This window comes from Rosa rugosa, chromosome 5, assembly GCF_958449725.1.
Source record: "Rosa rugosa chromosome 5, drRosRugo1.1, whole genome shotgun sequence".
NCBI lineage: Eukaryota > Viridiplantae > Streptophyta > Magnoliopsida > Rosales > Rosaceae > Rosa > Rosa rugosa.
The window spans coordinates 9962885-9979874 of NC_084824.1; the positions used below are offsets into that span (position 1 = coordinate 9962885).

At 41.2% G+C, this 16990-nt stretch overlaps 1 protein-coding gene across 1 annotated transcript; it reads right to left on the reverse strand.

The window, feature by feature from the left end:
* Window positions 1–259: 259 nt before the first annotated feature.
* Window positions 260–3987, reverse strand: LOC133709085 (protein WVD2-like 7). Its single transcript, XM_062134695.1, has 9 exons — window positions 3636–3987; window positions 2540–3166; window positions 2087–2455; window positions 1877–1935; window positions 1715–1789; window positions 1449–1545; window positions 1274–1345; window positions 722–823; window positions 260–637 (listed from the first exon to the last, which is right to left on the reverse strand). The coding sequence occupies exons 1-9, from the start codon at window positions 3702–3704 to the stop codon at window positions 434–436; spliced, it is 1674 nt and encodes a 557-aa protein (XP_061990679.1). The 5' UTR covers window positions 3705–3987; the 3' UTR covers window positions 260–433.
* Window positions 3988–16990: the final 13003 nt, after the last annotated feature.

Genomic DNA, 16990 nt, shown 5'->3' on the forward strand with positions numbered 1-16990 from the left:
TTGTAGAAGCTTAAATGGGCTGATGCATTTCAAGGTATCAAGTTCATCCTGCCAAAACTATATTGAGATCCCAGATCTGGGTTTAGTTTTGGTTAGCAGTCACTTGCAGCATCTTCAAGTAAACTCATTCTGCCCATACACTTCTGTAGAGATCTAGTTGAGCGCAATAAACCGAACTATGTGACCATTATATTTAGTAACCCTTTGAACAAAACTGGTGAAATTCATCTACAACCTGAACCACCTAATGAAGCAAAGATAGAAACAAGAGATAAGCCATAGGGAATGTAATCTCTAGTTGGCAGAACTCAACAGATCTGCCAATGAAGAAATTCTAGTTGCATAGTTACTGAAAGTAGTTAAGGGTGTGTTAACCGGCTGTGGGTGAATTAATCTCCATTCATATACGTATATATTCCGTCACTAGACATCCTCAACTCTGAATATTGGGAGAAGAATTCTCATGAGCATTCTTCTTTGGAAGGGAAGTGACTGACTGACTGGTCCTTGGGTTATATTTCTGTGTGACATGCTTAGAGCTGTGAGAATTGACTGAAGGACGAGTGCTTGGGTCCAAGACCTTGCTGGTAGTAGACTGCCTCTCGAGTTTCTGTGACTGACTCCGGGTCGGTGGAACCTGTAAGTGTCATCTACAAATCAAGATGATATTCATGGATATAAATGGAAAGGTTATTGCCCAAACAAACGTAATTGCGCATACCTTCTTCACTTTATTATTTAGCAATTGTGATCCAGAAGACAGATCTTTGGCTTTTAAGCCTGTACTCTGACGCAATTTTTTAACATCATTCACTGCTTTTTCCTGCATAAGATTTTCTTTCTTTTAAGTATAACTTTTGCATTGTTTGACCAAGCAATAAAAAAGAAAAGGCATAAAAAAGAAATGAGAAGGAAATTTTATGTGGAAAGAATCAGATCATTCCACATAGCATATTGCCCCATCACCTGTGCTATTTGCACATGTCTTATGCCATTTATGCTGTTAGGCAAAACCCCCAACCCTTTTTATTAGTACTAACTAATAGAAAGATCAAAAAGAATATTTTACACAGATCTGGGATAAATTATACTCAATCAAGTTGAGAAACTTCAGTAAATAAGCCTAATCCGCTCGAGTCATGGGATTCCTTATCAGCATTAGTAAATTTCACCTTTTCAAATTATCCCGGTACCCTTGTAGCATTTCTAAAGTTGCATTTGTCCTAAAGCAAATAGTAACTGAATATATACTTAAAAGTTATAAGAAACTAACCTTATTAGATCTCATTGGAAGCTGCTTACTTTCTGTCTCTCCATTTTTCTTCTCTTCCAGCCTCTGAAAGAACTGGCATAGAAATTGACATTAACTAACCGAATAAAAAAACCCACAACAATTTAATGAACCACAGCAGGAGGAGGAAAAAAATAACTTTAATATCAAATCTTACCTCTTTCCGTTTTGCTGCTCTTTCTTCACTCCTAAGGCTAAAAGGACAGGACTTGATAGGACCTCGTGGTTTGCTTCCATTTGCAGCAAGAGATTGACTGCCAAACAATCAGTTCCATGATGTTATAAAATTGTTGCCAGTTATGTAATTAGTTCCTTGAAGTAAAGTAGAACATAGCAACAGCACAATCAAGTTAAGTTGCAACCCCCCGCCTACATAAATGAAACCTTGCAGGTACATAATTACTTAATTAGCAGAATTCTTACTCTTTTGAGGGTGACTTGCATACCCCATCTGCAGCTACACTCCCAGTTACTGACTTATTAAGTACTGTTTTTGCCCTGTCAACAAAATATTGTGATCATGCAAGTTAAGAGAACTGAATGCATTAAATAACACACACAACAAGTAGAAAGCAAGATTGTTACCTTCTATCTTTGGACCATGGGTTTACTGAAGATTGCTTCAATACCCCATTAACAGATGCCTGCAGTTGGCCAAAGTTCTGTTAGAAGTGTTAACAATGTTCCCATATTGAAAATATCACAGGCATGTCATTTGTTTGTGTTTGTGAATAGAGGTTGACAAACAATATTATGAATAAGAATGGATAACAAGCATGATAAGAAAGAACATACCCTAGTTGCAGTTTGTAGGGAAGCTGAGTTTTTAACAGGCACATTAAGTGCAGTAGCATCAACTCTTAAGTTTTTTATCTTCTCCAGGACCGGCGAAGTTATTTTACTGGTTTCACCAGCATGAGAGCTGAAATTGATTGACATGTGGAGTGATTTTTTTGTTGATCTCCTCTTGTCAACTAAGTCAGCCTCAGAATTCTTACTCTTTGGGGTGGCATTGTTCTTCTTTCCAGTTGGAACACCAGCAAGTTGTTTGACAGGAAAAGATTGGATCTTGGACACTCTACATTGAGTAGATAACCTTGAGGCAGAAGAGTTCACCGATCTTTTCTTGCTTGTTGAAGCTAGATTTTCCTCACTCGCAGCTTCCTGCATGATCAATAACATGATAATTTGAGCTGTGAAAATTTGTAGTTCTAAATATAAATACAGGGACCACACTCAAAAGTTTACCTTATTAGGCATCTTCTCTTCTTGGGTGGCACCGTTAACAATCTCTTTTTGGTCATTTTCAAACTGGTTTGAGATTTCAACTTGAGTAGAACTCTCCATCTGAACCTGAATCGAAGTATCCATTTCATCCTGAATAGAATTCTCCACCTCAACCTGAATAGCATCCTCCACAGTAACACTTTCTTGAATGACCACCTCTGCTCCATCCACCTTTGCATTTTCCAATTGAGTCCCTTCAACATCTGGATTGTGGTCATTCACAACAGCTGAGTATACCACCTCAGTACTTGGAACTATATTTTCCTCAACCATCTGGCTCTCTCCATTTGCCAACTCCATGTTGACAGAGGAGCTTTGACAACTCTTGTGCATAGAAACTGACTCGGGTTCTTTGCTATCATAAGTATTTGCGACCTCAGCCAAAGCTGCTGCTTTCTCAGCAGCCTTCTTTTTGTAGTGAGCTTCAAAGTAGGCTTTCTTCTGTGCAACCGAGCCCGGTTTGGAAAACTTCTCCACTTCTTCCAGATACCGATTGTGAGAAAATGTCGACCATTTTTCCCAATCAAGAGGTTCTGAAGCATACCTACCGAATGAGACTGATTCTCCTAGACACCGAAGGAGGCCCCCCTGCAATCGAAAACCATAGCATAGCATATATCTCAATTTTCTCATTCAATTCTGGAAACCGACTCATAAGCACCAAACTCATACACAAAAGATACATCAAGAAACAAAATTGCATCATTTCAACAAGAAAAACGAGAGGTACCCATAACATCTAAAATCACCATGAAGTTGTTCAGTTTCTTAATCCTAAAGAAATGTGTCGCAGGATTATCAAGAACTTAATCAAAGAAAAACATAACATGCTCAAAAGAATCCAACTTTTCATGTTAAAATTGTTACAAACAAACGAAACGAAGCATGAACCATCCACTACTGAATCCAAACCCATTTTCAAGTTCACATTTTTCCCACAATTTCTGATCAAACAAACAAAACCCATCAAAGATTAAGCAAAACATGAAACCCCCATTAACTGATAGAAAACCCTCAAAAAACAATCCAAGAAATCTGAAACCTTGCAGAGACTAACCTCTTTGACTTCACCGGAACGCTCAGAAGGCCCAGAAAACGACCTCATTAGACACGAAGAGTCACCCATCTCCTTCAAAACAATGAAAGTTGCACTCTTTCACTCTTCAAAACTGTGTTTCACTCTGTCACAACTCACAAAGCAAAGGGTGGCTTCAGAAATGAAAACCAAGTCAACTCAAGCAAGGCTCCCTATTGGGTACACTGCATGGTCTGGTTTATAACCACCCAGGTGTGCTGAAAAAGGAAGCATTTGTGCCAGAGAAGGAGAGTGTCTGTCTAGGTGGGATACACAGAATCATTTCTCCCCTGGATTGGTTTCTTGGTTGTGCCTTTAAAACGTAGGTTTTATTTTTTTTCCATCTTTGATTTTATTTGAATCTCTCTCTCTCTCTCTCTCTCTCTCTCTCTATGGTTCATCAAATCAACGTTAAAAGTTCCAACCTTTTTGTTTAAGACTTGGGGCCACATTGGCTCCAACGTCTAGTTCCTCTTTTGCATACCGTTTGAAATTGGATTTTTGTTAGCTATTTTGATTAGTTTAACACTATGTTTTATATTCTAATGGTAGATTTCGAATCCAAAATCACAATCAAGACCCTTTTCTAATTGTTTCAAGAGAAGTCTACTCTAGAATGTTTTTCAACGAATTTTGAGTGTTGTTCTTTATTTTTTTTTCTTTCGAAAAACAAAAAGAAACATTCATTGAACGAGTTGCATGAGACATTGTATGGTATCATTCTCCATTGTCATGTTGTTTTGGTGGATTTTAAGGACGTATAGAACGCCATATGTTAATGACTCATTCGAAAACACGTTTTAGATAAGAATGAAAAGTTAACAGACTAAAAATTTAATACGAGTTATCCTATTATGGTGGATTTAAATTAGATGAAGAAAGTCATATATTAATCATTCATTCAAGAATACACGCTATAGTTGAGAATAAAAAGTTTGGCAGGTGACATCTGTTTGGACCCAAAATGAGCATTTTGGCTTGACAATGCACGTCTTGGAGAAATTGAGCCAATGTCAGTGGCTCAAGCTATATATATTGTCGACAAGTTCGAAATATATATTTAGAGGCTAAATAAAGCCTACTATGGAAGCATGAAAAGTCAACTATAGCACATTTTCCTACTTCGGCTAGGAGAAACCGAGCTAAACAGAAGGAGCGTCCGCCTGACCAAATGAACTCTAAATGAGCTGAAACTCTGTAGATCCATTCTAGACAGCCCAAGGATCATTTCTTATGCAGAGTGCCAGAGCTAGTTTTGAGTAGAAGGCCTTCAAACAATCAATCCAATTTTCTGCAGAAGCAAAACTGGAAAACTGGACCTGTAAGAGGTCCAGCAGCATTTCCGGCCCAACCATATGGAAATAAATTCTGAAATTTTACCACAATAATCTACATTCATGGTGGATCATTTCATATGAAGAAATCGAAGGTTGAATCTGAGTTCTTAGTGGAGATAAAAATTGAAGGATAAGGGAGCAGAAAATGACTTAAACCTAATTACAAATTCCATTAAGTGTTTAAGTATTCAAACCTAACATTCCATTAATGTTTAAGTTCTAAAACCTAATCCATTATGAGTTGTTTAAGGCCAAATAGTGTTTCTTGGTAGCCTATATATAGAGGCTACAACAAGTATCATCTCAAAAAACAATTCATTCATCAAAACATCTCTAAGATGATCTAAGTTCTCTCTAGAGCAACCTCTCTAAGAGCAACTCCTCTCCTTCTCCTTCTCTTTCTCTTAATGGTGATCACACTCTTAGACCCAGTCTTCTCAGAAGCCGACTTTCAGTGCCACCAAACCCTCTGTCAACGTACTTCGGTCCTAGTCTCCTCGGGAGCCGATTGTAGTACCACGACCACAACGGTTACGGAACCAGCCAAGCAAGGATAACGCCCTCGCAAACCAGCCAAGCTAAAGTCACGCTTTAGCAAGTTCTCTCTACTTCCCAGTGGTTCTCGCTCTGCTCGATCTACAACATCGAGTATCGATTGTGATTTTCAAGAAGCTCAGCAAAAGTCCTCGCCACGAGGCATAAAGAATCCCAAGACGAGGTTGGTGCTCTCCTCGTCCACAATCGCTTGATAGAAGCACTACTACAATAACATGATTTAAGGACACTGAAACTGTGTCCTTAAATACATACAAGGACTCTTTAAAAAAGAGTCCTCTATCTGGGTGTCATCATAAGTCTGAAATAAGGACACTGGAAATGTGTCCTCTTATCTATACAAGGACACAATTTATGTGTCCTAATAGCTATAAAAGTGGTGTCCTTAAATCTATAAGATGACACCTAAATTGCATCATTATATTATCAAATAAGTGTCCTCTTTTCTATATGAGGACACACAAATTGTGTCCTAAAAGCTCTGAAAATGAGTCCTTAAATCTATTAGAGGACACAAAAGCAACACACTCAAATGTGTCCTCTATTTTATACAACACAGAAATTGTGTCCTCAAAGATTTGAAAATTGAGTTCTTAAATCAATATTAGGACCCAAAAATTACATTCTCATATGTCCTCTTTTCTGTACTAGCTAGGACACATATAGGAATGCATTGTGTCCTATTTTCTGTACATTCCCATCAAATTTGCATACAGATGACACATCAACAAATCCTTATAATATGAAAACTGATATAGAAAATATCCAATACAAGTAGTCTATAAACACCATAAGTCCATCTCATTAAAGGAGCATAAAGATCCAAAATGTCCTACTCTACTGTTTTGACCAATTTAATTCAAAGTTGCTGCTACACTAAGCAGGCTTCAAATATATATAACTAATTTGATTCATACAAGAAGTAAGAAATCTGCATATACATATGCTAACTATTTTAGTTCATCTTGGATATATCCATCAACTTGCTCTGCCCACTCTACTCGAACGACATCAACCTCTTCTTGAGTGTATCTTTTTCCTTAAACTGAAATGATGAGCATTAGTGAATATTACATTAAACAAAAAAGCAACCCAGTAAGCATGTGCACAACTAATCAAAGACAACAGTACATATAATTGACCTGAAATAACAAATAGAGGAAGATCTATAAGGCTTTAATGAATGCACTAGTACACACTAAGAAGAATCTGTAAGGGTGTTGGCTTAAAACAGAACATGTAAGGTAGATATTCATTTGTTTGAATTGAGCATAAGGTACTAACGTACTCTATGCCACCAGTGTCAACGTTAACAGATAAATCTACTTTGTAAGAGAAAATACCTCTAGAGAGCAAAGATAATAACTTGCAAGGTTAGACTTAGAACCTGCCACTTAAGTAGCAGTAGCTTCTCTTAGTCCTGCTGCAATCTAAGGATTACCTGCATGCTCCATAAAGACTAATATAAAACCATAATATAATGCACATATATGCAATAAACACAGGGATGATCTCTACCTCAAGATGTAACCTTTCTGATTTACCACTTATCCTGCAGTTTTATCAGAACTGCTGGTGAATTGAGGAGAATTAGCAGGAAGTAAAAGATGTGCCTGTCCTGGAGCTGGTGCAGCTATACCTGAGAAAACTGAGCAAATCATAATCTCATTCATGAATTATATCCAACTGCACAAACAATTTAGGTGACTTCCACATGTGCTACCGTACTCTATAATCAGTTGATAACAAATGTCAAAAATGCAGCCTAGCATGCAAAATGATTGCCATAAATATAGAATCTTTAAGAAAGAAGTGTAACAAATTACAATTCAACAATTCTAGTTAAGTAATTCAATCTACTGCACCTTGTAGGTTTGCAGTTGCTTAATCTGATTCCCAATATCTTCAATCACAAGTTCAGGTAACCTTGAAACTGCTCATATCCAAAAACTGATGTGAAACTTAAAGCTCACACAAACTTTGCCCTGCAAACAATGAATTAGTCACTTGAAATGGTATACTTGATGCTCAAACACCCAATATAAGTGACTGGTGAATTTCACAATGAGACCTTCCCATTGGGCTCTCCCCCTCACTTTCAAATTTCGATTTGTCTTATATTGATGTCTGAGACCTTCCCATTCTCCAAATAACTGACCCAAATATAAGAGCTGATGCAACCATGATACAAGTAGTAAAGTTTTATCAACCATGAATATTGCCAAGCTACTAGGATTTCTAATAGGCCACAAATGGGAACCAGCAATATGATATGATGCAGGCCTTTATATGAAAACACTCTCACTACCAGCAGTGCAACCGATCACAAATAGCAAAGGTCAGAGAAAACAATCTGCATTTAAAGATGATGCAGGAACTGAAGTAATTACCTGTAACAAAAAAATCCACAAGATAGTCACAGGAGTACCCTAACCAAACCCCTGAAACACAAAAAAAGTAAATAAATAAAAATTGCAGTCTTGCAACTAGGGAAATCAATTACAGAAGCAGGCTATTGCAAGCCAAAATTAAATATACACGTTCAAACACAATAAGCTGATGAAAAAGATTATAAAATATTATCACCATAACCTCCATTAATTAACAGCTATAGATATATCAATTTTGTTTAGTCACATGGAAATTGATCCATATCTAGGAAGGTCAAACAACCAATCTCAGGGAGAAATGAAAAATGAGATATGATTGATACTTTTGGAGGTATGTACCCAATGCAAACAACAGCTCAAACTGTCCAGTATGCATTTCAGGTTCAGCTTGAACCTTTCCACTTTCGTCTTTTTCAAAAAATCATCAATCTCATTTTAGTTAGTACAGTATAGCTATATCATCTTCAACTTTCCCAACTTGTTAAATCCCATGTAATAGGCCGGTATAGCTACATTTTATACTTGTATATAAACAAAAAATTGAATACAGGCCGTAACTCAACAAGTAATCAACTAGAGATTTCCAATGACAAATTATAGTCAGCACATACAAATGAATAATGCCAAAAAGTAACACATTGAAGTAGTGACAACATACAGTAACTGATATGAAATCCAACTTCGAAGCAGCCCCTAGAATCCCAGCCAGCAGCAAAAGCGATATCATACCTATAAGAAATCAGATAACGATGAAGAGAAAAAAATCAAAAAAAAAAAAAAAAATTACTTAGGTTAAGACGAGGAGCTGATAAGAGACTGGAAAATTCTTAAACCAATCCAAGGTCAAGGCATCGAGTTTACTCGGCGCCTCTATCACACAATTTCGTAGCGTCCGCCGCTTTCGACACCTCCTTCACCATCGCCCCCAATTTTTTCAATTTTCCTCCGTCAAATCTCTAAATCGAATTCACACCGACATGCAATAAAACTTTGAATCAATTGAAGTGAAGGGAGGGACTGGAAAACCTACCAGAGAGAGATCAGCGGTGTTAAAATCAGACTTGCTCCGATAAATTTTCCAAATTTTCTGCTTAGGAGGAAGAAAATAGACAGATAGAGAGGGAGAGAGAATTACCCATCCGTGGTGAGAATTTGTTTTGGTCAGAGCTAAACAATCTGAGCTCCAATTTGGTCAGTTCGACGAGGAAGAGATGGCAGATGAAAGAGAGAGAGAGAGAGAGAGTGTGTGTGTGTGCGTGCGTGGTTAAATTGAGAAGTTTAATTTTCAAAAGAAACTTCTCAATTTGGCCAAAAAAACGGAGGGCTTCGTGTGTGGGAAAGTTTAAATTTTGGCCAAAAAAAAGGCTTAAGTTGCCCTGTTTTTGTTGGCGCGTCCTCTTAAGGCTTTTAGGACACACCAGTAAATATGTGTCCTCGTAGGGTGTCGTTATAGCTAAATATTTGTAGTAGTGAAGTCAGGTCAAGGGACACACCCGACGACCGCACCCGAACGGTGCTGGCATGCCCGCGCAGAAAAGAGACTGTTGACCAGCTGCAACAAAATTGGAGCCAAACATTTTGGCACGCCCAGTGGGACCGCACTAGAGTCTTTTTGTGTTCACCATCATTGGGATGCCAGAGGAAAATCTTTACCAAAAGAAATTCCTGAAGTCATGCCTGTTTTTCTCAAGAAGAAGAAGTGCAAATTCCTAAACTTCCCAAAGAGCAAGACCTCCAGTCACAGGCCTTATGAGAATGTTGCTTGTCGTGGTCTTTCTGAGAAAGATGACACTATTGTCAAGCCTGCTTCCACCAATGTGCCCCATCCTGGCGACACTGCGGTGTCCGACGAGCTCGATCCTCTTCCCGTCCCAAAAGGTGCAAGCATAGAGGATCTGTTGGCCATCATGAAGATTAACAGTGATAGATTCTCGAAAAAGATGAACAGATCATTCGCGGAATTCGCAAATTTGAGCAAAGAATGGTCCAGAGTGCCTACTCAAGTGGATTTGCAGCACGGCAAGTTTGACGCCATCAACACAAAACAAGAAAGCTTCTTGGAAAGTCAAGAAGTGGCGCGCGAAGATGCTGTTACCAAAATTGAATTGCCTATAAGAGGCGATCAATCTAAAGGAAAAAACCTTCCTCTTGACCAACTCATCGCAGAAGAAGAAAGTAGCCTGCCCATTGTTGAATCACAGCCTTACATAGAGGTTGTTTATGGAGAAGATGGTCCACAAGATTGTTCTTCTGACAAGAAAGTTGTCTCTGAACATGTACTTGACTTCTCCAATGATCAAGCCATGTGGCTACTGATCAGATGCTTGGGGGGAAAGACGTAGCCCACGTTCATACTGGTAATCACCAAAAGCAAGTTCTTAAGGATTCTAATAGCCAAGCGGTGATTAAATATGGTCTAGGCGACCAAATCGTCGTTTACCAGGAAGAAATGCCTCTAGAAGTTCATGATCAATTCAATTGTGACTCTGCTACTGGATGTCATCATGACCATACAAAGGGTCAAGGGCAGGGCCCACCTTACTATCATCAATTTAGCCTTGGCCATGCTGGACGTCATGGTGGAGTTAACCAATTAAGCCATGGCCAACTTAATTATCAATTAAGTTGTGGTCTTGGAAAGCTAATCTTTGGCTTTATTAATCAATTCAATTTCAAATTCTTCATCAATGTTTCAGGGCCAAACGGTGGCTTTGATATACATGGAGGATACATTTGCAACCCACCTTGCAAGAATGGGCAGAAAAATTATTTTAGTGGCCAATTTGTCCTTAGTGACTGTAAATTTGAGTATCATCAATACAAGTTAACTCTTGTTTACAATTATCCAGCAAGTGAAGCTCTTGATGTGGAGAATTCAGACCAGCAAGTGGTCAAATGCAAGAGCCAATTCGTGGCTTATTCTGAAGACACCATGTTCTATGATATGGTAGTTGGTAACAAAGCCAATCTATACTCATCTTCATCTCCTCAATTGCAATTGAAGATCATGCTTCGCCAACCAACAAGGATACTTGGGGGGCAAGATTACCCCTCTCACGAGCCAAATTCCTTCAAATTCTTCAACACAAAGTATCTTTTTTCTTTTCCTACAAGCTCTCAATGGAGGGATTTTTACCCTACAAATTTTGATACATCGGAGCTTGGAGTGAAGCATAGATGGCCTCCCCCGTGATCTTGTAGAGGCGGCGAATGGTGGAAACACACCACTATTAAGAAGTTGAGGTTGCTAAGGGGTTGTGAATCATAACGGAATATGTGAAGTCTCTTTTGTTAATATTGGCCTAAACTCCTTATTGGTGCCTAGTTCAGGTCCCTTAAGGTTAAGGGCGGCTTTTATTAACACTTGTTGAACTGTCTTCACACTTATGACATTTCTCATCTTTGTAAGTATAGCCTATGTGAAATGGTGTCTAGAAATGGGATAACGTTCATGACAGGTTCTTGAATCCAGAAGTGCGTGCAAATGGGCCTAAACCACTATGTGGGAGTAGCTCATGCCAAAATGGATTCTGCCTCTCTTGTTCGCCCTCCCCCACCTGGCCATTTCAGTAAGGTTACCCAAAGGATTTGAAAGAAAATTTGTGTCTAGGCGACTATACTTGGGCCGCATGTCTAAACCTTGATTCACATTGTCTTATTGAATTCAGCTACTTATTTAATAAAATAAAATAAAATAAAATAAAAAAAAGTCATAAATACAACTCTTAGGGGGCAATTCTAAGTGTTCCTACACTCGCGAAGCTACTAAGCTGAGTCAGCGGCTCCGGAAACTTTTTCCAGCTTTGCCCTCGCAGGAAAGGCTGAGCTCAAGGGAAGTTTGAGAGCCACCACCGTGACCGCCACCTCCATCGGAAGTAGTCTTCATGTTGCCAAAGATGTCCTCACCATGCACGGGAAACAGTGAAAGGGTTTCAATTTCCTGGTGATCTTCTCCTATTTGTTCCATGAAAGTTTGTTCTACATTCATGTCAAAGAAAGTAGAACTAGTTCCCCCTCCAGCTAAGATTGAACAATCCCTAGCACTCTTCTCCATGTTCATGGATCCATAACCGCCATAGTTCCCCATCTTCCCGTTAAAAGCAATCATCACACCAGTAGAAGAAGCAGAAGCAGGTGCATATGAATTGGCAACATTTTCATCACCAACAAGCCCTGATCTTTGCATGGGCACATGAACATCCGAAGTGGACTTCTTCTTCTGCTTCTCCCGAGCCTTTTGGTTCACGAACCAAAAATAGACGTTCTTGAACTCGATCTTGCCGTACCATTTCAGCTGGAGATAGATCCTCTGAACCTGCTCTATAGTTGGGGACCTAACTCCCTTATTGTAGAAAAGCTCCTTGAGGATTCTTATCTGATCTGTAGTGGGAGTCCACCTGCTCCGCCTACAAAGCATGTTAGCACTACTCCCGGCTGCTTTGTTGCTTCCTCCATCCTCGGTTGGATGCCGGTTTTGTGGTTCCATTGGTGATGAATTGAGAGAATGCGAGAATTGAAGAGTGATGATGATGAGTAATTAAGAAAGATTGCTGTTAGAAATATTTTGGGATTGGAAATTTGGGTTTATAATGTGGAGATATAGGCATGCAAATATCCACCCTTGGATGAAGCTCAATTTCAAAACCGATGTCAGTAAATTGAGATTAGTGATTCCAAATCTCAGGAAAAAAGGGACTAGCAGCATGTGAGGAGCGGTTTTTGAGGAGTTAGCTATTATTAGAGGATTAATAGCATGTGAGGAGACCGAACGGTTTTCGAGGAGGTAACTGTTCTATTCACCAGATTATTTTTCACGACCGTTGTTTTTCAACGAGTGATTAGTGCCTTAAATCTCGGAAAAGAAGGAATTATTGGCGTTAAGAGTTTTGAGTTGGGAGCCAGCAAGTGGATCCAAAAGATACATATGTCCTCAAAAACCTCGCCGCGAGGCTCTTTTTGACGCGGAACATATTTTAAAAGTTAATATTATTTTCAATATACAACTATGGGGGCCTATATTTGGGGCCTTGCGAGACACGTTGACTCAGCTTCTCACGGATATTTGAATATCAGGATAAGAAAATATTATTGTATTCATAAAGTGGCTTTACGGCCAAAAGCAGTACATTCATTACAAAGCCAAAAGTGGCTAGAATACAAAACAGGAATCTTCAGATATCTTCTGAATCTTTTCTCAAGTGGAAGCAGCTATGGAATCCAACGTCGGGTTGAGCCGCGCCATTATCCCAAGGAGGGGCAGACTTCAGGGAAGGAAAAAGAGGAGTAACGAAGCCCCCGCGCCCCCTTTACATGGAAGCAGCAGAAGAATACAACATAGGCTTGGCCAACGCCATTATCCATGAGAAGGGGAGACTCCAGTGAAAGAAAATGGAGCCTCCAAGCCCCCTCAATTGGAAGCAGCTATGGAATCCAACGCCGGGTTGAGCCGCGCCATTATCTCCTGGAGGGGCAGAGAGTGAAGGAACCGAATATTAGCTTGAGTCTCTGCACCCCCTCTAGCCATGGTAACCACCATTAGTTGGACGTGAAGTATAGGAACAGCCATTCTGTGGCTTGAACCCATTCCTTCAAACAGTCCATCCCTTCTCATCCCTCCAAGATTCTATCAAGAAGAGAAAGGGGGAGAAGGAGGTGAGAACCAAAAGCCCCTTCCATCTAGAGGGCACAACACGGGCCGGGTCCAGAAGGAAGGAAACAGAGGAGGAAAGACGAACCTCAGAGTGGTCGTCCTCCCTTTCTCCGTTTCGCTCCCCGTGTAGGATTATGATAAAGATGATCTCGCATGATCGTGGATCCCACACTCGAAGCCCCCTCGTGTTTCTAAACCAATCTGAAGCCTGGCATTGTTGTTGCAGAATTCCAGAAGGACGAAACAAGGGGTTGCCTAAGATTACGCCATAAGGCCTAACCCAGGCTTAAGATTACGCCATAAAGCCTAAAATTTAGAGGCTAAAGGTCATTTCATGAGGGGAAGATTTGTGAAGAAGGAGAAAAAGAAGCAAGGACTGAAAGACCATTTCTTGAATATTTCAGAAAAGTTGTTGTGAGTATTCCCTTCCCGAAATACAACTATTTATAGGGACTTCAGGCAAATCCCCACCCTTGGATGAAGCTCAATTTCAAAACCGATGTCAGTAAATCGAGATTAGTGATTCCAAATCTCGGGAAAAAGGGGATTAATAGCATGTGAGGAGACCGAACGGTTTTCGAGGAAGTAACTGTTCTATTCACGAGATTTTTTTTTTTTTCACGACCGTTGTTTTTCAACGAGTGATTAATGCCTTAAATCTCGGAAAAGAAAGGATTAATAGCATGTGAGGAGACCGAACGGTTTTCGAGGGGGCCTACAGAGATTGGCCCGCAAAGCTCAATTTCAAGCAAAGTTCCTCCACGCGGAGGTTCGCCGCAATAGTACTAGCTTCGGCCTGAGTGGCCCGTTCTCTGAGACGGGCCAGGTTGCGGCCTATTTCTTCAGAAGCAGCCAAAGGTTCATCGAGTTGGGCTTCTTTTGTAGCAATCGCATTTTCAACAAAGGCTAAACCGGTATGGAGGTCCTCGATCCGAAGTTTGAAGTCGGACCTTTGGATTTGTAGTTCCCGCAGGCGAGTGGTTCGCTCATTTAAAATACCGCGAGAGATGTCCATTTCTCGAGAGAGGCTATTCAAAGCCTCTCGAGTGTCGTGAGCCTGGGCGTTCGCGGCCGGTTGACGTTGGCGGGCCCCACCAAGTTCATTTAGCAGATCATCAATGGCACTAAATTGTTGCAGGGTCAATGCCTTCTCTTGGCAAAGATACCTTAGGGCTTCCAAAACTCGCGGGAGGATGTCAGTCTCCAATACCTGAGGACCAAGATGTTCGTGAACCACCATCTTAGCCTCATCCACAGCAGAAGGAGGAGTTACCTCTAACACCCTCATCAGTCTCTCGAATCTGGTGGGAGGAGGAGGAGGCGGCGGAGGCGCCACATGATCACGAACCACCAATGCAAAAGGGTGGACAGCTTCCTCAATTTCTTCATCTTCAATAGGTTGGTCTGTCCCTTCAGCCGCGGGAGAATCTGGAAACTCAACTCGCGGCTCACCATGGGCAAGTGGAGCAGATTCAAGCACAGGGCCCTCAGCTTCGACGGTTGTCTCATTTATTCGCGAGACTTGGGGGGCACCACCACCGTCAGTATCATTTTTCATCTCTGGGGCGACTGTCCCGCCGATAAGACCAGCAGCGTTTGTAGCCACCTCCTCGGTACAAACAGAATCCTGGTCAAGTTCAGAAATGTCAGAGAGCGGGGTTGAATCTAAAGGGAAATGGAAAGTATTGGCCAAACAGTGGCTTACCTCTCGAGCTGTCGGGTCAATATCTGGTATGTGGTCACCAAGAGGAAGAGGCCCCGCCTCATTCACCTCTTGAACCTCTAGTGCCGCGAGAATCTCTGTCGTCATCAGTTCCTCATAAGCGGCAGAAGTCTCAGAGTGGCTTTCCACGCTTTCATCCTCCGAGGAGTCGTCATCAAAGATCGTTATTAGAATGGTAGGACCTTGCAGATGCTCTGTAGATTTGGGAGATGGAAGAGGTGCCACAGGGTTAGTTGATGCTTGAACTAGCGAGAGAATTGGCTCTTCTGCAGTGGCTGAGGGTCCAGCCTCGCTCAGGCGAGAGGGATCAGTGGTCCTTTGACGGACCTGTCAAAAGATACATAGTGAAGATTCTGCCCAGATTCTAAAATTTAAAAAGGATAAGACGGGGCCGGAGTTTACCAATCGCATTCCCAGAGGTTCGTCATCTAAAAAACTCTCTTCGACGAATTGAGCTCGATCGCGTTTGCAAGCAAAGACAGCAGTGGCCTGTACGAGAAAAGAGTCATAACTCAAAAAGGGGGGAAGCACCAAATATACAAGTTTGGGATCATTCTTAACTAAATTACCTTAGCGGGATCTTCATCATGCGAAGACTCTCCCTCAAAAGTCTCCTCTGCTATTGCCTTTTGTTTCCCGGCTTGAACAGAGGCTGTCTTGCGACGGGTAGTTTGCTGCAAAAACACACTCAGGAATAAGAGCGGGAAAATCAAGACAAGGAAAAGGAATGGTGAAGAAAGACAAAAACTTATTGTTGCCCTAGGCTCGTGGATTTGTATCCCTGGACGCGATGAAAGAGAAGGTAGAATAGATCGCGAGGGTTGTGCTGCAGGGTTGGAGAAGAGCTCAAGAATATTGCGGTCCTCCGGACCAGGACTACTCATGCCACGAAAGATTAGGACGAAGAGTTCGTCATGTGGCAGGTCCCAACAGTTCACGGACACTTCTTTCCACCAATCAGCATAATCATCGTCGACATCGTTGAGGGGGTATAGCGCTCTGACCCAAGGAGGAATCATTATCAAAGTAAACTGACTCTGAAATGGGGCAGACCCAGGCGGGGCTAATCTCCGCCAAAAGGTGTAGTAATTGGCAGAATCAACCAGAGGTCAGGGTACCAGCTGGGCCAACCCAAATTGGCGAGCAAAGTGGTTAGGGGCGTAGAGCTCGTAACTTACGCGGTCGGTGGCAAGACGAATATCCAAGCAGGAGATGGCGCGATGAAAGGCCAGGAGGGCTCTTTCGCTATGATCTCGTCCACTGGGTAGAAAGCCATCATCAAGGGGAGGAGGGAATCGCCTAGTGTACATACATGTACATTTGCAAGCATAATTAGCTATAATGGGCCACGCTCATTGTACCGCAAAAGGTACTAATTCCAACCAAAGGAATGACATACAGGTACACCGCCAGGCGGGCTACAACCTCAGCGTCGGATCACCCCCAGATCATCGCCGACGCGCCGTGCCAAAATGGCATCAGTAGCTCCCAGAGCTGGGAACTGAAGCACTTCAGTCCCACATCGAAAACAAGGAGAATAACCTCATTTTCCCCACCTATAAAAGGTTCTCTCCTCTCTCCTCATTAATTACGCATTCAATACTTACCTACTGTTACTTTGTCAACATAAATACATTGACTAACTTAGGCATCGGAGAGTTGAAGACCGCCCAGCGCGGTCT